The sequence below is a fragment of the Panthera tigris genome, chromosome A3 (genome assembly GCF_018350195.1).
Source record: "Panthera tigris isolate Pti1 chromosome A3, P.tigris_Pti1_mat1.1, whole genome shotgun sequence".
Lineage (NCBI taxonomy): Eukaryota > Metazoa > Chordata > Mammalia > Carnivora > Felidae > Panthera > Panthera tigris.
Window position 1 is genome coordinate 117,423,339 of NC_056662.1, and position 25,510 is coordinate 117,448,848.

At 40.2% G+C, this 25,510-nt stretch overlaps 1 protein-coding gene across 2 annotated transcripts in view; it reads right to left on the reverse strand.

Annotated features, from left to right (window-relative positions):
- Nucleotides 1–1,909: 1,909 nt before the first annotated feature.
- The window catches only part of ZNF512 (zinc finger protein 512), a 34,271-nt gene continuing 10,670 nt past the window's right edge, over nt 1,910–25,510 (reverse strand). For both annotated transcript variants that reach the window (XM_007088880.3, XM_007088879.3), the window contains exons 4-14: nt 24,354–24,449; nt 23,584–23,667; nt 22,812–22,936; nt 22,198–22,284; nt 21,684–21,782; nt 20,904–21,071; nt 17,527–17,721; nt 10,802–10,903; nt 9,808–9,870; nt 8,548–8,646; nt 1,910–4,123 (exon numbers count right to left, since the gene is read on the reverse strand). In XM_007088880.3, coding sequence (XP_007088942.1) covers nt 3,815–4,123; nt 8,548–8,646; nt 9,808–9,870; nt 10,802–10,903; nt 17,527–17,721; nt 20,904–21,071; nt 21,684–21,782; nt 22,198–22,284; nt 22,812–22,936; nt 23,584–23,667; nt 24,354–24,449 — 1,427 coding nt within the window. In that variant the 3' untranslated portion in view covers nt 1,910–3,814. The remainder of the gene's footprint in view (nt 4,124–8,547; nt 8,647–9,807; nt 9,871–10,801; nt 10,904–17,526; nt 17,722–20,903; nt 21,072–21,683; nt 21,783–22,197; nt 22,285–22,811; nt 22,937–23,583; nt 23,668–24,353; nt 24,450–25,510) is intronic.

The following is a 25,510-nucleotide window of genomic DNA, read 5'->3' on the forward strand; positions in this document are numbered from 1 at the left end:
GAAGAAGCCATTTCAGGCAACGAAACAGTGAGTGCAAAGGCCCTAAAATGGGAATGAGCTTAGCAGGCTCCAGGAAGAGAAAGGTCAATGTGGCTCAGGTGTAGCTGGGGAATGGTCAGAGAATTTAGGTGGAGGGGAGGGAGAGGAAGCTAAACGGGTTAGCAGTGGGAGTGGCAGGCCCTGTGGGACAAGGAAAGGGAGTGGCTTGAATTCTAAGAGCACTGGGAAATTATCAGGCTTTTAGCCCTTGAATGAGGTCTGATTGACAATTTTAAAAACTCACTACAGCTGTTCTGGGAAGCGTATCCAAGCCAGTAAAAATCAGCAGGAAACAATTAGGAAGCTATTGTCATCTAGGCAAGAGGTGATTATGGTTTGAACTGGGGTGGCTGAAATAGAAAGTGAACAGGAGACAGGGGTAAGAGCAGACTACAGGGGAGAGGAAAATGAAAGGTTAAGAATGAAGCACAAATGGGGCGCCGGGGTGGCCCAGTCGGTTAAGCGTCTGACTCCTGATTTCGGCTCAGGTCATGAACTCACAGTCTGGTATCTGTGCTGGAGCCTGGTTGGGATTCTCTCTCTCCCTCTCTCTCTGCCCCTCCCCCACACACTTGTGCTTCCTCTCTCTCAAATAAATAAACATTTTAAAAAAGAATGAAGCACAAGTAAAATTTCTAAAGTGACCCCTTTTAAAAAGAGGAGCAATAATTTGTGAGAGCTGATTTTTCAAATGAAGTCTTTCAAAAGAAATACATAAAATGAAGTATTTCAGACACACAATATAGAAAACTACAACAAACTCACTATCCACCTTAAGAAATAAGAACTTACAAATTCACTGTAGTCCCTCTGAATCCCAGAAGCACTGTCCTAAATATGGTGTTTATTATTTCTGTGCATGTTTTCATGCTATATATATATATATATATATATATTAAACTATAAACATATACTAAATATATATTATATAACATATACATTTCCATAAACAATATGGAATATTTTTTACATGTTTTTAAACCTCACATAAATGGTACACTTGATGTATTCTGTAACCTGCTTTTCCCATTTTTAAGATGTATTCATGATACAAGCCCTAGTTAATTTCACAGCTATACAGTATTCCACTGTATTTACCTCTTCTGATGATACACAATTAAATTATGTAGTAGAGTAAGCTAACAAAGAGACCCAAGCATGTATAATGTCTCAAAAAACAGATTTTTTTTTTTCTCTTTAATAGTCTCAGATGTTCCTGGCTAGCAATTAGTCCTTCATGGGGTGATTCAGGACATCAACCATTTTCCATTTTGTGCTCTACCACCCCCTAAAGCCATTTTATTATCTTCATATGGCCCGATGAAGGGAAAAGAAAGCACAGAGGTGCCCTTTCTTAAAACTTCTACCCTGGAGGTATCACACATCACTCCCATTCACGTTCTACTGGAGAGAAGTTAGTTAGCTACCCTTCACTACAGGGGCAGGGGATTGGAGGGCCAGGAACATAATCTAGCCATTTGTCCTATAATCCTAGGGGTCTGCAAAGTGAGAGCAGATTTTGGCAGACAGTTAGTAGACTCTGCTACATCATTCTTGTTCATGTCTCCTGGTACACCTGGGCAAGAGGATTTTCTCTGTATATACCCAGGAGTAAAACTGTCGAGTCTTAGGGGCGTATTTTCAGCTCTACTAGATACTGCCAAGTTGTTTCCAAAGTAATTGTACCAATTTAAATTCCAAACCGTGCATGAGAGTTCACATTCCACACAACCTGGCTATACCTGATATTGTCAAATTTGTTATTCAAATGAATTTTGTTTAAAAAACTTAAAAACTTAATAGTATGATTAGGATACTCCTGCTGAGTGAGACCTGGCCTCAGGAAGGAAAAATTTTAAAAGTGCCTGCGAGGGTCCTGGATGAGACTGGACAAGTTTTCTACACTAATTCACTTTAATCTCAAACAAACTTATTCACTAACCAGCAGACTTCAGGAGCTAAAGAACCACTAAGACGCCGCATTTGGAACTTATTTCAAACCCACTCCCACGTTCAGCTGTTCTCTTACCCCCATACACTTTGTCAGCAAGGAGTCAAATAGCAGGTTGGAGTCAATGAACTGGAAACATCATTCTAACCGACAGTCATTTATTTCTTTTGTCATTGCCCAACATTCCCCAAGTCTTACTCACCAGAAATTAATATAGCTTCTTCATTTCTCCTCCCTGACAATCCTCATCTACTGAAAGGGTTTTAAGGGTGCAACTGCCAATGAAAATGTAGAGTGGACATACCGTGTCCTTCACTTGTTTCACGACTATCTATTTTGGCAGTCTCCAAATCTGGTTTCAATGCTCCCGTTTGAAAGTGGTCTTCACAAAAGCCCACATTTTAAAGCTATGTGGAGCAGCACAAAATACAGAGTTAAAGAGTAGTAACAGCCTTTCAGAATTTGAAAAGGTAGTGTTTATCCATATCAGGGTTAAGGGTCCTTGCTTTTTATGTGGCATATGCCACAAAAATTGGCAAGAATATATAAGACCAATATTTATGGAAAAGGGGAAGAGAATGTGGAAACACAACAACAGAGCTGGTCTAAACAATGTTCCAGAGAAAGCCAGCCTTGAAGAGAAGTAGCCCACTAGACATTAGCAGGTAGGCATGAGGTACAGAAAAGGAATTTTTCTTTCCAACTCCAGATAAATATCTACATCTGGTGACAAAGTCTCAAGATATAAAGAGGATAGAACTCCACATATAAAAGAGGATAGAGGACAATATTCTCAGAAAATTCCAAGAGACAGAGGTTGGCTAAAGGGAGGAATAGACTTAGCACGGCATAGACTAACAGGTAAGGTCAAGTCCAGGGGAGAAGGAATGTGCACCTTGGCTGCCAGTCTTAGTGGCATTACCAGGAACACTAGGATTCTGTGTCAAAACATCAAGTGCAATGTGGTATTTCTCAATCCATAAAACTGGGGGAGAAAACAAGCTTTAGGAGGGCACTAATCATAGCAACCAATGAGGCCTCAAGCCCCAGGAAAGATGAGGCAGTATTTATTGCTTCTTCTACTTCCTTCTTTCCAATCATTTTAATGTTTGCGACATTTTAATGTTTGGGCTGCTTTTCATGCCTGTGGGTCTAGTCAGTCAATGCTACTTGGGATAAACAAAACATTTCCCAGTAAAACCAGTGTAGCGAGGTTCTAGCTTTTTCATCCTACATCCATTTTCTTACATATTGAGAGAACAAACAGCCTCCATAAAATCTGCTTCCCAAGGAGACAGGATAAGCTTTTTACATGAGTGACAACAGTTCTAGCTTCTAGGATTGTTAAATCACAAATACAAAATGGTAAATCAGTATGGTTTTAAAAAATTAATTTGGAATTGTTTTATAAGCAAGATGATGGAATGACTACTAATCAATGGAGCTTCCAAGAACATTCTATAGCCCAGGAAGGAAAAGGACAACCAAACAGGTTTCTCAGTTTTGTACAGGGCAAGAGGGGCCCACAGTTGGCCTTAAGAGGGAGCTCTTTGGGCAAGATAAGAGAAAAACAAGAGGACTCCAATGAGGAATAGCAGGAAAACCTACCAAAAAGGGGGTGAGGGGGGGAGGGGTCAAAGTGAATAAATAGGGAGAACAGTGAAATTTACACAGGAGGAAGGAGCTGAGAAAGTCACAGCCTTACACAAACAGCTGAGAGAGTGCATTTCTCCTCACTCAGCCCCCGTGACTCAGTCCTCCCAGCACAGGCCCCCGTGACAATGGCATCATGTCCGCTTTCCTAGGAGCTTTCACACTGCCTGCCTATTTCCTTCCTCGTTTATGATTAGTCTTTGGGGCCTTTACTTTCTGGAATTGTGCTGGCACTGGCTCCTGCTCCGGTTCCTTACAGGAGGTCGACACTAGCAATTCCTCGTTACTCCTCCTCTGATCCTTCCCTACTCTAAGACTCAGCTCTGCCTCAGGAAGCTCGATGCCAGGCTGCTGCAGCCTTCGCAGAGACCTTCTGCTCCTGTGCTGCTGCCTCCGCTTTTCTTCTTCTTGCTGCCGCTGCTTTATCTTCATTAGCTTTTCAAAGCTTTTGGTTGTGGTTGGGTTTACAACGAACCAGTCCTACAGAGGCAAAATGGAAAAATCATCCAGTCAATCAATACACAGTAGAGAACATAAAGAATGGGTGTGGGAAGAATCTCTAAAAGGCATGGTTAGGGCAGAACACAGTAAGGAGGAAACAGGGAACCATAGCTTAGAACTCTGTACTTGAAACTGAAGAAATTCATCATGAGCAGTCATTATAAGCATTTATTGTGTAAGACGTGATTTAGGGTACTTCAACAAGTGATCCACGAAGTCTGATCACTTAGCATCATCCCACTCATCTATCTCCTTTGTAAAACTCTCATGAGATATAAAGCATTGGGTCATAGGAGATTTTTATTTCATGATAGTATTTGCATGCAGCCAGACCGCCTGGGTGCAAATCTCAACTCTGTTTCTGTCTCTGTGACCATGGGGAAATTACTTAATTTCTCTAAGACTCAGTTCAAAAAATTAAGAGTTAAGGAACATGGACTCCAACTATGAAATATTCTTGCAGAAAAAAAGAAAGAAAGAAAGAAAGAAAGAAAGAAAGAAAGAAAGAAAGAAAGACAGACAGACTTCAATCTAAATCAAGTGATCTGATCAGTCTTCTAGGTCTAACAACCAGTTTATAGGAAATACTCTGCTAGAGGACCACCACCACAGGAATGTAATCAACAAAATCCAAAATGTGCATATATGACCTTGTTTCTTCAACAAATAAATTTGGGGTGGGGGGAGAGGAAAGGGAAACTTCTAGACCTGCATTGTCCAATGAGATAGTCACTAGCCGCATGTGGCTAATGAGCTCTTGAAAAATGACTAATCCAAAATGAGATAGGCTTTCTAAATTTTTTTAATGTTTTTATTTTTATTTTTGAGAGAGAGAGACAGAGCATGAGCGGGGAAGGGGCAGAGAGAGAGGGAGACACAGAATCGGAAGCAGGCTCCAGGCTCTGAGCTGTCAGCACAGAGCCCGACACGGGGCTCGAACCCACAGACTATGAGATCGTGACCCGAGCTGAAGTCGGACGCTCAACCGACTGAGCCACTCAGGCGCCCTGTTACGCTTTCAATATATAACAAATAGACATGAAATTTCAAAGATTTAGCATGAAAAAATATAAAGTATCTCAATAATTTTTTACTGACTACATGTTCAAAAGATAGTATTTTAGATATACTGGATTAAATAAAATATATTATCAACATTAATATCACCTGTTTTTCTTTATACTTTTGAAATGTGGTTACTAGAAAATTTTAAATTACATATATGACTCACATTACATTTCTATTGGATAGCACTCTAAATTAAAACATACAGTATAGGGGCGCCTGGGTGGCTCAGTCGGTGAAGCGTCCGACTTCGGCTCAGGTCATGATCTCACGGTTCTTGAGTTCAAGCCCCGCGTCAGGCTCTGTGCTGATGGCTCAGAGCCTGGAGCCTGTTTCAGATTCTGTGTCTCCCTCTCTCTCTGACCCTCCCCCGTTCACGCTCTGTCTCTCTCTGTCTCAAAAATAAATAAATGTTGGGGTGCCTGGGTGGCGCAGTCGGTTAAGCGTCCGACTTCAGCCAGGTCACGATCTCGCAGTCCGTGAGTTCGAGCCCCGCGTCAGGCTCTGGGCTGATGGCTCGGAGCCTGGAGCCTGTTTCCGATTCTGTGTCTCCCTCTCTCTCTGCCCCTCCCCCGTTCATGCTCTGTCTCTCTCTGTCCCAAAAATAAATAAAAAAACGTTGAAAAAAAAAAATTTTTTTTTTAAATAATAAATAAATAAATAAATAAATGTTGAAAAAAAAACATACAGTATATGGACCTTTTTTTTTTTTTGCTCCTGATTTGAACAAGCCAACTCTGAAAAAAAAATTATGAGGCAATCAGGGAAATTTAAATAATTTAAATAATAACTAGGTATATAATGATATGCAAGAATCATCGTTAATTTTTTTTAGGTGTAATGATGGTTGCGGTCATATACTTTTAAAAGTCCCTATATTTTAGACACAGTGAAAGAAGCAGTGACAGTTGACAGGGTATGTGAAATTTGTTCAAAATATGCCTTTAAGGAGCACCTGGGTGGCACAGTCAGTTAAGTGCCTGACTATTGATTTTGGCTCAGGTCATGATCTCAAGGATGGCGGGATCAAGAGTCAGGCTCTGCTTTAACAGCATGGAGCCTGCTTGGGTTTCTCTCTCCCTCTCGCTCTCCCTGCCCCTCCCCCGCTTGTGTGCACATGCACACACACTCTCTCTCAAAATAAATAAACTTAAAAAAAAAATAAGCCTTTAAGGAACAAGAGAAGTAGGTGTGGTTATAAATGAAAATAAGATTGGCCATAAACTTGTTGGCCAATCTGTTAAAGCTATTCATATCTGTTAATGCTATTCATTACACTATTTTGTCCGTTTTCATGTATTTGGAAATTCCTGTTTAAAAAAAAAGTAGTGTAAGAACATGCGAGGCAGAAAAGGAGAAACAGAATAAAAATGTTTTACCACCACATATAATTCATAAACACAGGCACAAATCATTGAACAAATGCCTGGGGAACAAGCCCCAAACTAAGTGAAATTTGTTGGTTCCAACTTTTTAAGAGGAAACTGGAGAAAACTGGTTAACTACATAAAGGCCAGATTTTGTCAGGAGATAATTTTTTTTTTTAATGTTTATTTATTTATTTTTGAGACAGAGGGAAAACATGTACACAAGCGGGGAAGAGGCAGAGAGAGAGAGGAGGACACAGAATCCGAAACAGGCTTCAGGCTCTGAGCTGTCAGTGTAGAACCTGACACGGGTCTCAAACTAAGGAACCATGAGATCATGACCTGAGCCAAAATCAACAATCAGGCACTTAACCAACTGAGCCACCCAGGGACCTCGAGATAATTACCTTTTAAGTACTTCCTGAAGCATAAAAAGGTACACTATTATTATAAAAAAAAGATAGGACTGCATTCCAGAAGAAATCTCAGACATGGAAAGGGCCTCCCAAAGCTTAAACTGGTAAAACAACAAGAACCACATTTGATGACACTAACTACAGCCCACATTGTTAAAAACTATTAAATGTGAGGGCAGAGAACAGCTGAAGGTGCTTGCTATTTTTCCTTATCAGGCAACAATAGTTTCTGCAGTCAGATATTCCAAGAGAATGCACTCTACTCCTTTAGCTTTTGCAATACGGGTATTTAATTATACAGGAAACAATTTCTCTACTCACCTATATTACTAAAAACTTGCCCTAAGAGAAAAAAAAGACTCAGCTTTCTGAACTTTAAAGCATTTTTAAAAATTTTTCTTTCAAATGTTTATTTTTGAGAGAGAGAGAGAGAAAGAGAGAGAGAGCGTGAGCAGGGGAGGGGCAGAGAGAGAGGGAGACACAGAATCTAAAGCAGGCTCCAGGCTCTAAGCTGTCAGCACAGAGCCCAACAAGGGGCCCAAACTCACAGACTGCGAGATCATGACCTAAGCCGAAGTCGGACACTCAACCAACTGAACCACCCAGGCACCCCTGAACTTTAGAACACTTTTACACAGAATTTGTTTTTTAATTGTCAAAATGTACAAACCTTCAGAAAAGTTCTAATAGTTCAATGAACCCTAGATTTACCATCGTTAACCTCTCTTTCCTTTCTTCCTTCTTCCATTTGCAATTTATTTTCAGGCGTATTTCATCCCTAAAAATTTCAGCATATATCTACCTAAGAACAAGGGCATTCCCCTGCAAAACAATACAATGATCACATTTGGGAACATTAACATTGACTCATTATGATTATTTAATAGAGTCGTATTCCAATGACTCCAGCTGTCTCATTAATGTCTTTCATAGTTGTTTCTTTGCGGTTTTTTTTTTTTTTTTTTATGTTTATTTATTTTTGAGACAGAGACACAGCATGAACAGGGGAGGGTCAGAGAGAGAGGGAGACGCAGAATCTGAAACAGGCTCTAGGCTCTGAGCTGTCAGCACAGAGCCCGATGAGGGGCTCGAACTCACGGACCGTGAAATCATGACCTGAGCCGAAGTCGGTCACCCAACCGACTGAGCCACCCAGGCGCCCCTCTTTGCGGTATTTTAAACAACCTTAAAAACAGGTTGCTCCACAACATTAATTAGAATACTAGAAAACGGAAGTATGGAGAACGTCAGGAAACAAGAATTCCAAAGGTGTAAACTCAGCCTACTGCCCACATGCCTGATTTAACTGAATTTAAAAGACTCAGAAGAGCTCAAGGATGCTCAGACTTATACTGACTACAAATGCTTTCATAGAAAATATAATTATGCATCTAATTTTACAAAGTATTTTAACTCCAATGTCTCCAGTAACCACTTTCAAGCTACTTTCCTTGGCAGTCCTAGCCCAACACAACACACAAATTCCACCTTTCTTGGGGCACATGTATGGGTTCCAAGGATTACAAAAACATGATGGGAAAAGCAGGGACCTCACCTCGGCGTGGACAGAGTTGATGTGATACTTGACACCACTCTCTGACACAAATTCTTTTTGACACAGAAGACACTTGTATTTTCCAGCCACAAAGTTTCCCTGTTTTTGAGAGAGAAAGAAAAGGGAATTACTGGTAAATTCAGGAACACGTACCTGGGCCATGTGTGGGGATTGTTAGAGATGAAAAGAGGGGATTTTCCTTCAGCAAAGGTAAGAAGGAAGAAAATCCAATACAGCAATATACTTGGGAAAACCAGATTTAGGCAGACTATTACCACTAGAAATCTATCCTAATATAGTTCTGTACATAATACCCCCACCCCCTCAACACAACCTAAAGTATTCCTACTTTTATTATGTAACAAATCACCCTTTTCTATCTTCCCTAGTTTCTGTCACTTCACTTCCAGATTCTCTTGGTTTCTCTTCCCACATGATCAAACTCCTGAAGTTCACCAGAGGCACCAATGTATAATTCTTCCCGCTATAATCCACTGCTCCAAAGAGTGCCTTGCAAATCCAGAATTAGAGGTGTATTGTCCATAATGCCTAGTTTAAGGACTCAGAAACTAAGATCATGATGACAAACTCCTAAGCACTTGTGGCCAGATCTGGGTTGGATGCCTACACTCCCTTGCTGCTTTGAACTGAGATTTCTCTCCCCTCCTGAAGCTCTGAGTGTCCATGGTGCTAATTTTGTGTGAGGAGATATTTCTGAATGGAATTAAAAAGTGGCAGCAGTCCCCATGTCTGTGAGTCAGAGGGCACCTGGGTCAACACAGAAAAGATGCAGTGAGGTGAATATCTGTTTGCCTGACACCCAGGGCTACAGTCTACCTCCCATCCCCAGAGGCTATATAATTCAGGTGGGATTAGAGGATCTTCATCATCCAGATAAGCACATGTAAACTGATTCTAGAAATTTTAAGGCCCAATAAACAGGGCAGGTCCAGGGCAGGACAGGCTCAGGTAGAAAAAGTTACCTCCCTGATATAGACTCAAAACTAATAATAATACTTTTCCTCCAACTTTTTTAATTGATAAGACTTAAGGCTATGTTGGCTTCTTCTATATCTTGGACATATCAGGACATCCCATCCAATACCAGATCAAGAATCTTTAGGACATAAAAAACTAAACAAGCCTCTGAACTTAACAGTAAACAGGGTGACTAGCTGTTCGCCTACACTGAATTCTCTTCCTTGTCAGACTTTTGTTTGAGAGATCACATTAAGATAAAGCATTCAGAAAGTTACAAACCAAGGTACAAGAGCCCAGGTGAGCCTTAAGGCCTGATACACTACTGTAGACAGCCTCACAACCCTGAAAGAGAGAAGAAGAAATAATGTGAAGATTATACCAAACCTCATCCTTCTCTTAGCAATCTGGCCGTTCACACTGACCAACCCTACATTTAGAGGAAGAAGCCCAATAAATTGTACTACAAACCAAACAGGAAAAAATTCACACACAAGCCACAAAAGGAAAAAGGAAAACCATGAAAAGGTATTTTTTTAAAAAAAGAAGGGCTTAAGATATTCCCTTCCCTGATACTTTTTCTCTGACTTTTAGAGAAACAGAAAATTGCATGGTTGGATTTTTTTTTTTTTTTTTTTAAATCTGCCTTCTTTAGTATAAATATGTCTCCTGTTTCTGGTAGATATCCTCCTTCCCAAAGTACTGTGTATACAGCTGTGGTGGATTAAAGAAATAATGGAAATTCTCTGCCACTCTTCCCTGTAAGAAGAGGAGTCTATTCACCCTCCCTTTGAATCTGGGTTAACCCTGTGATTCCTTTGACCAATAGAATGCCATGGAAATATTGCTGAACAAATTCTGAAGCTAGGCCTGAGAGATCTACAGCTTTCATCTGCATGTTCTTGGAACTCTAAGAAGTCAGTTGCCATGTACCCTGCTGGTAACCCACTACAACCTCATGGACAGAGAGGCCATGTGGAGAGCGAAGCTCCCAGCTCAATTAGCTGCACAGAAGCTATCTTGGACGTTCAGATCCCATCTGAGCTTGCAGCTGAATACAACCCATGAGTGATCCCAGCTGACGCCATGTTTAGCAGGAGAAGGCTCTCTGAGCCCTGCCAGAATTACTGATTCACAGAATTCTGAACAAATAAAATAACTAATGTTTTAAGCCACTAAGGTTCAGATAACTTTGTCATGAAGGAATCAGTAACTGAGACAGAAGTTTGATAACCTTGATAAACATTTACTGAAAAAATGAATGAGAAAGAACCACCTGGTTAGGGCACTGAATGCGATGATATTTCTTGATATCTGACTTCCATTTGTGTAGTACTTCCTGGCTGAAGGTAGGAAGCCCAGGGCGAGTATATTTTAACTACAAGACAAGAAATATTTTATTGGAGGAATCCAACTTCCAACCAAAATATCCCAAAAGGTTCATACCCAACTCTTTAGGTTATGTAATTCTGGAGTCTGACAAACATATTTTCATGTGCCAAAAATATTGTAGTATGTAAGACCCTTTAAATACAAATTTATCTGAAACTGGTAAGTATAACTGTCTGTTTTTTAATCTTAGAATAGTTTTGATTTTTAACAGAGGGCAGGAGAGGAGACTTTCAGATATAGCACTTCATCTACAGTTTTAAAAAGCTAGTGACAGAGCATTTACACAGTTAAAATACTCATTACGAAAAAGACAAAGATACAAATATGTACTGTAAAATATAGATATACTCATAAATATGGTACATATATACACATATATATACAACATATGCAACAGAAATATATGTAGATGGGGGAAAAGCTAGAAGGCTATACCTCAAAATGTTAACAGTAGTCCTCTCTGGGTGGTAGAATTTTGAGTAGCTTTAATGATTTTTCCCTGCTTATCTGCATTTCTCCTTTTTCTTCAAAGGTGTCATGTTAATTTTTGGTATTTAAAAAATTCAGGGGCACCTGGGTGGCTCAGTCAATTGACCATCCGACTTTGGCTCAGGTGGTGATCTCGTGGTTTGTGAGTTCGAGCCCCGTATCAGGCTCTGTGCTGACAGCTCATCAGAGCCTGGAGCCTGCTTTGTATTCTGTCTCCCTTCTGTCTCCCTCTGCCCCTCCCCTGCTCATGCTCTGTCTCTCTCTATTTTCTCTCTCAAAAATAAACATTTAAAAAAAACTCAAACAAAGAAATTAAGGTTCAACCTAAAACAAAGATGTGAGAGAACTTGGGGATGGAACACATGATTTTTACTTATACTGCCCAAGCAAAATTATTCCTCACACTTGCCTTCACATGCTTGACCCAAGTTAGTCTCTCTCTCTCTTTTCTTTAGATTTATTTATTTATTTATTTATTTAGAACCCGACGTGGGGCTCGAACTCACAACCCCAAGATCAAGAGTTACATGCTCCACCAATTGAGCCAGCCAGGTGCCCCTAAGTTAGTCTCTTCTTACAACTACTATAGTGTCCAGAAAAGAGACAGCTAGCACCTGTGGAGACAGTTCTTACAAAGTCCACCACAAGTAATAGCTGTATTTCCAGTGAGTAAACAATCCTCCTGCTTGGAAAATGGAAGTATCTGAAAAGAAGCTGATGCTCTTTCTGAGACAGAAAAACAGAACCAAAACCCAGAGGTAAGAGGAAATAAGGAAGGCAGCCTAAAGGAACTCTGCCAAATCTATAAGAGGAATCAGAGCACAGAGCTGGCTTTATTTATAAGCACCTCCTCTCTTCTGCAGCTAGGGTATACAGGTCCATCTAAAATCCTTTTATAGTGATAAGAGAATATTTGCATAAACTATTATATTCATATAATAAACTATCATGTTTACGCAGCTATAAAAAAAAGAAACGAGGATAATCTCTAAGAACACATATGGAGTGATTTCCAGGATACACTTTTAAGTGAAGTAAAGCAAATTACAAAAGAGTATCTATGTGAGAAAGAAAAAGATGTAAGAAAATATGCATGTATCTGGTCATCTAGCCCATAAAAATACAGGAAGGATAAAGCAGAAACTGAGTGTGGTGGTCTCTGCAGGGAGCAAGGTGGGCACAGGATGGAAACAAAAGGGTATTCAGAATGGGAAAGCTGGGAAGAGGGCAGTGCCCCTTCTATAAGATGACCTTTTGTATAGGGTCTGACTTTTAGAACTATGATAATGTTTCACATACCCCCCAAGAGAAATGACTAGTTTCAATTAAACAGGATGTAGGGGGAACTCAAAATGTAAAGAAAAGTAACACATGAACCTAAGGATTACAAATGAGAAGCATAATGAAGGGAGCGAGGGAGAAAGCCAATCTAAATAACCGTAAAATAATACTTTGAGGGACACCTGGGTGGCTCAGTCAGTGGCGTATCTGACTTTGGCTCAGGTCATGATCTCACAGTTCATGTTAGTGTGGAGCCTGCTTAGAATTCTCTTTCTCTCTCTCTCTCTCCCTCTCTCAAAATAAATGGGTAAGTTAAAAAAAAAAATAAAAGAGTACTTTGACTATATACTGTAAGGCTGAAGATGAAAAGAACGATATACAAATATTCTTCTATAGCTAATAAACCTGTTTTTACAGGGGTATGGCTTAATAATTGTAAAACCACTTTATGTTATACTAGGACTAAGCAAATAAGTAAATATATTACAAACAGTGAGAGCTAGGTTTTCTTACTGTTAGAGAAAGGAGTTACAAATAAGCACAAAGGAAGGCAAGAATGAAACTTGTGGTGTTGGACTGGAAGTGAAGGTATCATGGCTTTAAATATGTATACAGACAGACATAAAAATGAACACAGAGTGTGTGTTTTCATCTACGAGTAGACATACATATATATCCTAGTTCTAGCCACCAAGAGGGCCCAGAAGCAATGACACCCCAGCAGGAATGAGTACACCCAGCATTCAAATCTTGTTTTTTAAGTATATTCTCCAATAAAAGAAACCAGCATTCTTTAGAGAAATGGTTGATTCCAGGGCGGGGGAAGGGAATGCACAAGATGACTCTACAGCACCTTATGTTGTCAAAGAGTACTCAAAAAAATGATAGAAGCATGTCAAAAAGGCACAGGGGCCCACTGCAAAGAGCTCTTGATGGCCAAATCAGGAACAATTTGAGCCAAAAAATGAATAATAATAGCACTGGATTATACACCTACAATAAAATATCCATGAGTCCATACTGATATAAATAGATTAAGAGAAAAAAAGGACGTATTTTCTCACAGAATTTCAATTAATAATTTATGGAAGAAGTAATGGAAACACAAACCATCATTAGGCAAACAACCATAATAATAACTGTTGCAGGCAAGAGTCACTGACGGATGCTACAGCAAGTGGGCAGAGGTATGATAAGACACAGGGTAGTTGCACAGTGTCACTATCCCAACAAAATGTTCACTAATTACAAAGAGGAAAACTGTAATTTTGCCTTGGAGAAAACTGGACAATACACCCTAATCAAGTGATCAAAGTTATCACTGGTAAAAAAGACACATCAACATCATGTACCTCCTAATATGGTACATTGAGAAAGGCAAACACTGCTTCAGTGGTAATCTTGACAAAAACATATAACTTTCAATCTAATCTTGAGCAAACACTAGACAAATCCATATTAGGGATATTCCACAAAACAACGAGCCTGTTCTCTTCAAAAGTGTCAAGAGCACAAAAGATCAATAAAGCCAGAAGGATGATAACAGATGGGAGGAGACCAAGGAGACTCAGTAAAGAGAATTAAATGTGAGATCTTGATGGGATCCTATGTTATTGGTTATGTAAGATGTTGGCATTAGGGGAAGCCAGGTAAAGAGCATATGGGAACTCTGTACTAATTTTGCAATGACTCGGTAAGTCTAAAATTATTTCCAAATAAAAAGATTTTTGAAAAAGGAATATAGGGGTGTCTTGGTGGCTCAGTCAGTTAAGCTTCTGACTCTTGATTTCAGCTCAGGTCATGGTCTCACGGTTTGTGAGTTCGAGTCCTGTGTTGGATTCTGTCTCTCCCTCTCTCTGCCCTTGCCCTGCTTATGTGCTCTCTCTCTCAAAATAAATGGAAACATTTAAAAGAAAGAAATATATATTTGTGAAACAAGAAAAAATATTTATTGGTCTCTGCCCTCAGTTCCTGCTAATACTCAGTCTCTGAACCTGGTTCCTGATAGAGAGTTCCTAAAACACCTACTAATTTTCTGAGTAATACCAGTATTTGGACAGAGTTCATAAATCCCTTGGAATTTCCTGGGTGATAGGAGTATCTTTTGTTTTGATGAGGTAATACTCTGTGGGCTCCTCGGTGGGCTAGCCACTGGCAAAACCAAGCCTTGATTAGAAGCTTTGAACTTTCAGACACATTCCCCATTCTCTAGAGAGGGAAAGGGGCTAGGGATAGTTAATCAATCATGCCTATGTGATGAAGCCTCTATAAAAGTCCCAAAATTATGGGGTTCAGAGAGTATATATATGTGCCAAGAGGGTGATACACCTCCAACTCCACAGGGATAGGAGCTCCTATGCTGGGGACTCTTCTAGACCTCACTCTGTATTTCTTCATCTGGTTGTTCATCTGCAGATTTTATTATATCCTTTATAACAAACCAGTAAACACGTTGCCCTGAGTTCTGTGAGCCATGCTAGCAAATTACCTAAACCAGGGAGGGGAGCATGGGAACTCCAATTTTTAGCCCAGTCAGTCAGAAGTACAGGTGACAACCTGGGACTTGTGACTGGCACCTGAAATTGGAACAGTCCTGTGAGACTGAGCCCTTAACTTGTGGACCTGACACTAACTCCAGGTAGATAGTGTCAGGACTGAATTAAATTGTAGGACACGCAGATGGTGTTAGAAAATTAGTCTGTGTGGGAAAAACTCACACATCTGGTGTCAGAAGTGTTAAGTGTGTAGTAGTATGTGAGTAAAAGAAAACACAAGAGTTTTTCCTAGACCATATTGCTTGTATTTGCATTAAAAAACACTGGAAGGACACACAAGAAACCGGTAAGAATGGCTACCATGGATACAGGCTAGAACAAGGATGGGGTGAGAGTGAGATATCTCAATGTTTATTATCATTTTGACTTCTGAACAAGAATATATTATCTATTCCAATTAAATTTTTAGTTTAAAACAAAACAAAATAATAATGCCTTTAACCTACACAATGTCAAACTATAAAACTGATGATTTTAGGAGAGTATCTGCTAGATAAGACTAGCAAACCTTATCAATCAGTTAACAAATATTTATGTCTAATTCCCTACACCGATCAACACAGTGAAAGCAAACGGACTACAATATCATAAGATACATACCACTGTACAAAATTCACATTTAAACTGAAATTTAGATAACCACATACTTTAGCCTGTGGAAGTAAAAAAGTAGCAATGAGTCTGAAACAAAAAAGGATGCTCTGATACTCAAGAACAGGATCCAACTCCTTGGACACCAGTAGGACTGGTTTTTAGACCAAATAAAAGGTATCCACTTCCACGAATTGACATTTTCTTATAATATATGACATTCCCCTCATGAGTCAAAGCCCTAGGCCAAATCTAAACTATCTTTCTTGATACCATGGAGAGTAATAGGTCCTTAGCTCTAACCTTAATCTTTACTCGTATATCCTCCCAAGCCCTTCCCATGACTACCCCATAGTCATATACTCCTTATCTCCTCTTGGCCAAATATGTTCCTTTGGTCTATGATCTATTTTAAACCAAAGGCTTCTAAGCTACATTCTATAACCCTGAGAAGTACACTTGGGGCCATGGAAGGAATGATAAAAGTATCAAGGAGAAGGCCAAGTAGGCAAAGTTTTGGGCTCACTACCCCTAGTTACATACAGAAACTCCATTTTTAATTTTTTTTTTAATATTTATTTTTGAGAGAGAGAGAGACAGACAGAGCATGAGCAGGGGAGGGGCAGAGAGAGAATGAGACACAGAATCCGAAGCAGCTCCAAGCTCTGAGCTATCAGCAGATAGCCCAACATGGGACTCAAGCTCACAAACTACAAGATCATGACCTTGGCTGAAGTTGGACACTTACCCAGCTGAACCACCTAGGCACCCCAGCGACTCTATTTTAAGTTATTCTACATATTGGTGTTTTATATAATTTTCATTTGGGAAAAAAAAAGTGGGTGGGGAGAGGAGTTCTGTTGCTAGAAAAACAAACTGAAATCCTTTATCTAAACTAAATATAAACTACTACATACAAATTAACAAAGTGGAAACAGAGACTAACAAAAGACTAACAAAAAACTAACAAAGTGGAAACAAAGACTAACAAAAAAGACTAATCTGGAATTCGGATTCCCTCCAGAAGCAGTTCAAAATTAAGAGGGTTCCTTAAGGAACTTCTGAAACAGACGGTCTCTCTAGGACCCATATGAATCCAAACACTGAAGCTGGATCAGACATACTCCATCTCTAAGAATTAAGAAGCAACATACTGATAAAGAAATTGTAGTTTATATACACAATGGAGTACTATGTGGCAATGAGGAAGAATGAAATATGGCCCTTTGTAACAAGGTGGACGGAACTGGAAAGTGTTATGCTAAGTGAAATAAGCCATACAGAGAAAGACAGATACCATGTTTTCACTCTTATGTGGATCCTGAGAAACTTAACAGGAACCCATGGGGAGGGGAAGGAAAAAAAAAAAGAGAGGTTAGAGTGGGAGAGAGCCAAAGCATAAGAGACTCTTAAAAAATGAGAACAAACTGAGGGCTAAAGGGGGGTGGGAGGGAGGGGAGGGTGGGTGATGGGTATTGAAGAGGGCATCTTTTGGGATGCACTGGGTGTTGTATGGAAACCAATCTGACAATAAATTTCATATATTTTTTTAAAAATAAAATAAATTAATTAATTAATTTAAAAAAAAAGAAGCAACATACTGTTTATCATGTACTCAAGTGCATTTATTTTTCCGTATGTACTAAGCACAACATCAGACATGGTTCAAAATTAATGCAAGTTTCTACTTTACCTTCCGATCATCAGGCACCAAATCCTGAAGCACCTTCCTCTTAGGCCATTCCTTGGCCAGTTCAGCAGAAGCCAGCTCCTGCAGGTGGTACACAGCTATCTTGGCAGAACGCCTCTGAACTCGACCCCCACTCTTTGGCTCCAGGCTCATCTCCTTTAAGCACTCTGGCTGTCCTGACTCTGGAAAGAATGAGATCTGCAAGAATGAGACATAGCAAAACACAGGCCTGAGAAGTGGCTTCCATCAAAGCCAATGATTAAGGGCTATCCTTCCTGCTCTAAGTATCAAAAGCTCTTCACTGGCTTGCTAACCACTAGCATAAAGCTCTACCACCTTCATGCGTATTTTGCGGATATAAAAAATTTCTTAGGGTAAAGTCTGTTCTATTTTAATAAGTAAAGGTCAAGACATAGCCATGTGCAAAGACATGAACCTCAACCCATTCCTACCTCATACTACCTATAAAAATTAACTCAAAATGAAATGTAAACCATGTAACTATAAAACTTCTAGAAGAAACAAAGGGAGGACATTTTTGTAATCCTGGGTGTAATGGTTTTTTGATGTGTCACCCTGGCTAGGCTACAGTCATCAGTTATTCAATTAAACGCTAATCTATGTGCTGCTGTGAAGGTACTTTGTAGATCTAATTAAAGTCCAGAATCAGTTGACTTTAAGTAAGAGAGGTGTGACAGAAGAAAAGGCAGGAGAGATTCAGAGTGTGAGAGAGACTCGATACTGCTGCTGACTTGAAGAGGAAGGGACCACAAGCCAGGGAACACAGATGGCCTTCAGAACCCGAGAACAACTCTCGGCCTACAGCAACCAAGGAAATGAGGTCCTACAACTAACTGCATGGAACTCAAGTCTTAATTTTAACGAGCCTCAAAACAGATTCTCCCCTTGAGCCTCCAAAAAGGAACAGTCCTACTGACACTTTGATGCCAGCCTGGTGAGGTCCTACACAGGGGAGCCAGCTGAGCTGTGCTATCCCTGGACTTCGGGCCTAATACACTGAAACAATACAGCTGTGTTATTTAGGCCATTAATTCTGTGGTGATTTTTTTAAAATGTCTTATTTTCTGAGAGAGAGACAAGAGTGTGAGTGGGGAAGGGGCAGAGAGAGAGGAAGACACAGAATCAGAAGCAGGCTCCAGGCTCTGTGCTGACAGCTCAGATGCAGCGCTGGAACCCAAGAACTGTGAGATCATGACCTGAGCCAAAGTCAGACACTCAACCGACTGAGCCACCCAGGCCCCCTTGTGATTTTTTATAGCAGCAATAGAAAATTGGGTTGGGGGGTGCCTGGGTGGCTCAGTTCATGATCTCACAGTTCATGAGTTCAAGCCCCGTATCTGGCCCTGTGCTGACAGCTCAGAGCCTGGAGCTTGTTTCAGATTCTGTGTCTCCCTCTCTCGCTCTCTCTGCCCCTCCGCCACTCACACTCTGTCTCTCTCAAAAATAAATAAAAACATTAAAAAAAAAAAAAAGAAACGAAAAGAAAACTGGGTTGGGCAAAGAGATATTAGAAACAAAAACAAAAAAAGCATTACCCATAAAAGGAAAAAATGATAAATCGAACTTAAGAACTATGCTCTTTGAAAAACACTATAGGGGTTCCTGGGCGTCTCAGTCGGTTGGGCATCTATCTGACTCTTGATATCAGCTCAGGTCATGATCTCACAGCTGTGAGATCAAGCCCCACATCAACCTCCACACTAAGCAGAGCCTGCTTGGGCTTCTCTCTCTCCCTCTCCCCCTCCCTTGCTTGGGTGCTCTCTCTCCCTCTCAAGATAAATAAACTTATAAAAAAATTTAGAACACTGTAAATAAATGAAAAGACAAACTATAGACTGGGAGAAAATATTTGCAAAACATGTATCTGATGAAGGGCTTCTGTCCGATATATATAAAAAACTCAGAATATCCTCAAAACTTCCTAGTAAGACAACAAAACTCCAATAATAAAGGATTTCAATGGCCACTTCAAAAAAGAAGACACTTCACTAACAACTGACATTGCCAATAAACAAATGAAAAGATGGTCAATGTCATTAGTCACTAGGGAGATGCAAATTTAAACTTCAGTGAAATACCACTGCATACCTAATAGAATGGACTAAGAAAAAAATGAAATTAACAACAGCAAATCCTAACAAGGATACAAAGCAACTGGAATTCTCATATTTTACTAGTGAGAATGCAAAATGGTACAGCCACTCTGAAAAAGAGTTTGGCAGTTTCTCATAAAGTTAAACATACATTTATCATATGACCTAGCTATCCCATTCCTAAGTATTTACCCAAGAGAAATTAAAATTTATTTTCACACAAAAGCCTTTTATGTGAATGTTTATAGTAACTTTATTCATAATTGCCAAAATATGGGAACAACCCAAATGTTCTTCAACTGATGAATGGATAAAGAAACTGTGAAACATCCATACAATGGAATCCTAGACAGAAATAAAAAGAAATAAATTAATGATACATGCAACACATGGATGAGTCTCAAATGTATTATGCTAAGTGAAAGAAGCCAGACTCAAAAGGAAGGCTACATATGGTATGACTCCATTTATAGGACATTGTGAAAAAAGCAAAACTATAGGGACAGAAAATAAATCAGTGGTCAAATTGTTCTATATCTTGATTGTGCTGGTGACTACATGACTATGTATTTGTCAAAACTCGTAACTGCACACTAAAAAGGGTGAATATATTGGGGTGCCTAGGTGGCTCAGGCGGTTAAGCGTCCAACCTCGGCTCAAGTCATGATCTCACAGTTCATCGGTTTGAGCCCCGCATCAGGCTCTGTGCTGACAGCTCAGAGCCTGGAGCCTGCTTCGGATTCTGTGCCTCCCTCTCTCTCTCCGCCCACCCCCCCATACTGTCTTCGCTCTCAAAAAATAAACATTAAAAAAAATAAAAAATTAAAAAATTAAAAGGGTGAATATTAATTATCATATGTAAATTATACCTTGAAACTGAATTCTAAAAAGAAACATGAGGTGGGGGAAGCCTAGAAATGTAATCAAGGGGGAAAAAATCAAGACAAAAAAATTGGAATGGAAGAACCAGCCGGACAGAAATTTCCACAAAATTTCTAGCTAAATCGGAATGCCTTAAGCTTTAAAAGTATAATAATGAGTTTACTTCTGCACAGATTACACGCTGAACTTTGATTTCTCTAACCTAATTATGTTCAAAAGGCAGAAATAAGAGAACCAAGGAAAAATAAGGAAAGGAAAACAAAAGCATTCAAAGATTAAAAGGGGATACAAATAAGGAACAGCGGATGTATGGGAAGATGTCGGAGTAAGGAGTCCCCAAAAAACAGATCCCCAAACAGGGTCTGGAAAGTAATCAGTACTCACAGGCCCATGCTCTGACCTCAGGTGATACGCAAGTCCAGCCTTCGATTTATATGGCTTTCCACAGTGGTGACATTTCAGGGTCATCTCCTCCAGCTCTGCAGCCCCTTTGCCACATTTTCTGACATGGTACAGATATCCCATGATGCTGGTGAAGCTACTAGAGCAACTCTGAACACAGGAGAAAGGCCTGAACTATAATCTTACATCTTTTGACATGATTTCTCAATTTCTCAACAGCCACAAAGCATTCAACCACCACCTCACGTAAATAGATCCTCTGGTATCACTAGACCCTCTCCAACACTTCCCATTGGCACAACCTTTCCTTGGCCCTTGTGCCTGGCCGAACGCCTGTCCTGTCCACCACCAACCGTGACAGTCAATCAGTTTAGTTGGCATTCAGTAAACTGGATCTGTGTGTCTCCCCTGTGGCAGAGCTTCCTCTCTGGTCTGTGACTCGACTCCACCCCAGTATCATACACCCAGCAATGGCAAAGCTCCTCACAGTGAGAATACTAAGATCCTTTTCATCACACTAAAAAAGGATGGTAAAGAAACTCCTTTGAACAAAGGGAAAGAGGGGGGAAATAAGTTTGTGGAGATGAGAAAAAAAATAAAGAGCTACTAATGAATTCAAAACAGCTGGAAAAGCAGGAGCCACTCTTACGCTGTAAGATGACACAGAACCAGGTCTACAAGAGAGAAGAAATGGAACAAAATAACAGAAAGACATTGATTCAAGACTCCAGGCAGAAGGAGACACTGTCCCTGGGCTCTTACCTCGCGCATGCACCTGAGCTTTCCCAGTCTCTTTAAAACTGTTCGGAGCCGCTCTCTCTCACTTGGTTCGTCTATTTCATCTCCAGCCTTCAAAATGGGCTAGAAAGCAAGACAAGCAAACAAGCAGATGATTCATGGAAAAGACAGATACAGAAAAAAATTGTATCATAGGAGAATCAAGGACTGGACTAGCACCTAAGCCGATGCCCATGAAGCTTAGTTATCTGACTCCTGGCTTTCTCCATCTTCTCCTAGACAGACAAGGAAGCAAATGTAATGCAAATAAGAGCTCAGAGCCTCTATCTTCCAGGAGACGAACCTCTGGGGCTAACCTAAACACACAAATACCCACCGCAAAGGTTTCATGTGCATGACTCTTCTATCAAAAAGGTATTCTTACTCACACCCCTATAAAGCCCCAGAGCCTTAGACACCTCCACTGGGTTATCCGCACTCATCTAAGTAAAGACATCCAAACACACACAGGCTCATACAGGACAGAAGATACTCTTACCAAGCTATTATGATTTGCCATCACGTGATACTTCATCCCTGCCAGTGAACGAAGTTGTTTCCCACAATGATGACAAGTAAACATTTCCTACAGGAAGAAATACTGCTCAGTGTCAGGTTGTTCAACAGAGAAACAGAATGTAACAAAGTCCTACCCGGATGCTCTTGTCTGTGTCTCCTTTATTTCCAAAACCCAAAGAATCTCAAAACCCCACAACCTCAGTGTCACATCCTCAAGGGTAAAGAAGTAAAAGTAACTCATTTTTAAAGGAGTAAGAATTACCATTTACTGAGCGCCAACATTTGCCGAGTAACGGGGTGGGCACTCAGCATGTATTATTTCTTTCTTATCGCCTCAGGGACTACATAAAATTATTTGTATAATTTGTAAGATAAATGAGAAAAACAAGGTCCACACATAAAAAGCTAAATGACACAACCAGTAAGTGGCTAAATGAAGATTCAAACCCAAGTCTGTCAGACTCTAAAGCCTCTGTTTTCCTTGTAACACAATGCTGCTGCTTCTCCACAGTAATCAGCACACTGACACAGCGATAGTTGTCTGAGGTATGGGAAAAGGTCATAACCCTTATGAAACGCCACAAAATCTCTAACCTGTTTGCAGGTCTCCATGTGTTTCTTTAAGCCCTCTATGGTCTTCCTCCCCACCGCCTGGCAGGTAGGACAGGAGACACTGCCTTTATCCACGATTTCTAGGTACCATTGTTCCTCCAAACTGCCTACAAAGCAGAGAAAGAAACACTTCATAATTTGCAGAATTCTCTAGAAACAGAAAACGTATTCCTGGAATTTAGTAAAAGTATCATTTTTTTTCCTTCCTGGGGAAAAGACTCTTTCTAGAAGTAATTTTTTTTCAGACAATGAGGAGTTTCTGATACTCCTACTCAGTCCTCCACGACGAAAACCATCTGAGAACCATTCAAAAGCCCAGCAGCTTAAAGAACTGGGCAACATTTTTTTTTCTAGCTTTACTGAGGTATAACCAACAATGGGCAACATTTTCACAGCAGCATATAATAATGGGATACTTAGATATATAACAGCCAATTTCCTGTTTCCTGTGTGTCTGAAGATGTTCTTAAATGTTTTTATCCCCATTTAGTCTCCATGAAAATTCTGACTACCTTCATTATCCCTATTTAGAAACAAGGTAACTAAAGCCTGCAGAAGTTAACTAGATGAAGGCAGACCAGAAAATGAGTTAAAAGCCAAAACTTAAAGGAGGGTCTGACTGGCCTCCAAACCCATACCCTTAATAACTGCCTCCTTAAAGAAACTCTTTGTAACATCACTCCTTGACCAACAACAACAACAAAAAACAGAGTGCGAGACCTTGATACCCCAAAGCTTCCAACAGAAAACATACCTGCTGCGTAAGCTGGTGGTTCCTTCCGAATACGACGAGCCTGGGATTTAGGATTAGGTTGAGTTTTAGGCCGTTGCTTCCTCCCTGACACAAGACAGAAACTTGAAGCCCAACATATCACCTTTGCTATCCAATCTGTTACTATCAAAATTTCCTCCCATCTCTTCTCAACACCCTATGTCCCACTCCCTCAACCAACCGTCTCCCTTAAGTTATGACAGGGTCCCTCTCTCTCTGCCCCTCCCCCATTTGTGCTCTGTCTCTCTCTGTCTCTCAAAAATGAATAAATGTAAAAAAAAAATTTTTTTTTAAAAGTGCTCGCTTCGGCAGCACATATAAGCATTCCATATTAAAAAAAAATAAAATAAAAATAATAGAGGCGCCTGGGTGGCTCAGTCAGTTAAGCGTCCGACTTCGGCTCAGGTCATGATCTCGCAGTTCGTGGGTTCGAGCCCCACATTGGGCTCTGTGCTGATAGCTCGGAGCCTGGAGCCTGCTTCGGATTCTGTGTCTCCTTCTCTCTCTGCCCCTCCCCCATTTGTGCTCTGTCTCTCTCTGTCTCTCAAAAATGAGTAAATGTGAAAAAAAAAAAAGTTATGACAGGAAAAAAAATCAAAAAAGTCAGGTAGGATGAAAGCCATTCCTCGCCAAAAAATCAAAGGGTTCAGCAGTGCTCCAAGGGCCAAAACCTCAGGTCTCTCTCCCTTTTACCCCTGAAGAATAAAGCCAAGATACCCAAGGGAAAAGAATTAGCAAAGTTACTCCCTCACCATAAAGCTTATGCTTCTTCTGAGGAAATTCTCGATAGTCTTCATCTTCTTCCTGCCTGGGTTTCCTTTTTCCTTTGGTTGATACTCCACCTGACCCTGAAATACCACACAAAAACAAACAAACAAAACCCTCAGTATGGCTTACAAGTGAACATACTGGCCAGCCTTCAAAACATCACTCACCAAAAAAAAAAAAAAAAAACAAAAAAAAACACTCACAAGGTCATCACAGGAGAGATCATCAGCAAACACAAGCCCCACAGAAGTGTCTGACAGTTTTAGGGAAGTTGGTAAAACTTCACTAACTCATTCGACCTCCCCATTTCATTCTTTTACTGTTCTCCATCCCAACTGATCAATTGTTCCCCATGAATAATAAAGGCCTCTAAATGTCAACAGAGGATGAAACTGGTATAATGGGAAAGAAGTTCAAATCATTTGAAGAGGAAAGGCTGATAACCATATAACCTAGAGGAGTAAGAATTTCACTCTAAAATAAAAGGACAGTTGGGAATGCAAGCTGGTGCAGCCACTCTGGAAAACGGTATGGAGGTTCCTCAAAAAACTAAAAATAGAACTACCCTACAACCCAGCAACTGCACTACTAGGCATTTATCCACGGGATACAGGTGTGCTGTTTCGAAGGGACACACGCACCCCCATGTTTATAGCAGCACTATCAACAATAGCCAAAGTATGGAAAGAGCCCAAATGTCCATCGATGGATGAATGGATAAAGAAGATGTGGTATATATATACAATGGAGTTTTACTCGGCAATCAAAAAGAATGAAATCTTGCCATTTGCAACTACGTGGATGGAACTGGAGGGTGTTATGCTAAGTGAAATTAGTCAAAGAAAGACAAAAATCATATGACTTCACTCATATGAGGACTTTAAGAGACAAAACAGATGGACATAAGGGAAGGGAAACAAAAATAATATAAAAACAGGGAGGGGGACAAAACAGAAGAGACTCATAAATATGGAGAACAAACTGAGGGTTACTGGAGGGGTGGTGGGAGGGGGGATGGGCTAAATGGATAAGGGGCAGTAAGGAATCTACTCCTGAAATCAGTGTTGCACTATATACTAACTAATTTGGATGTAAATTAAAAAAGAAAATAAATAACTAAAAAAATAAAATAAAAGGACAG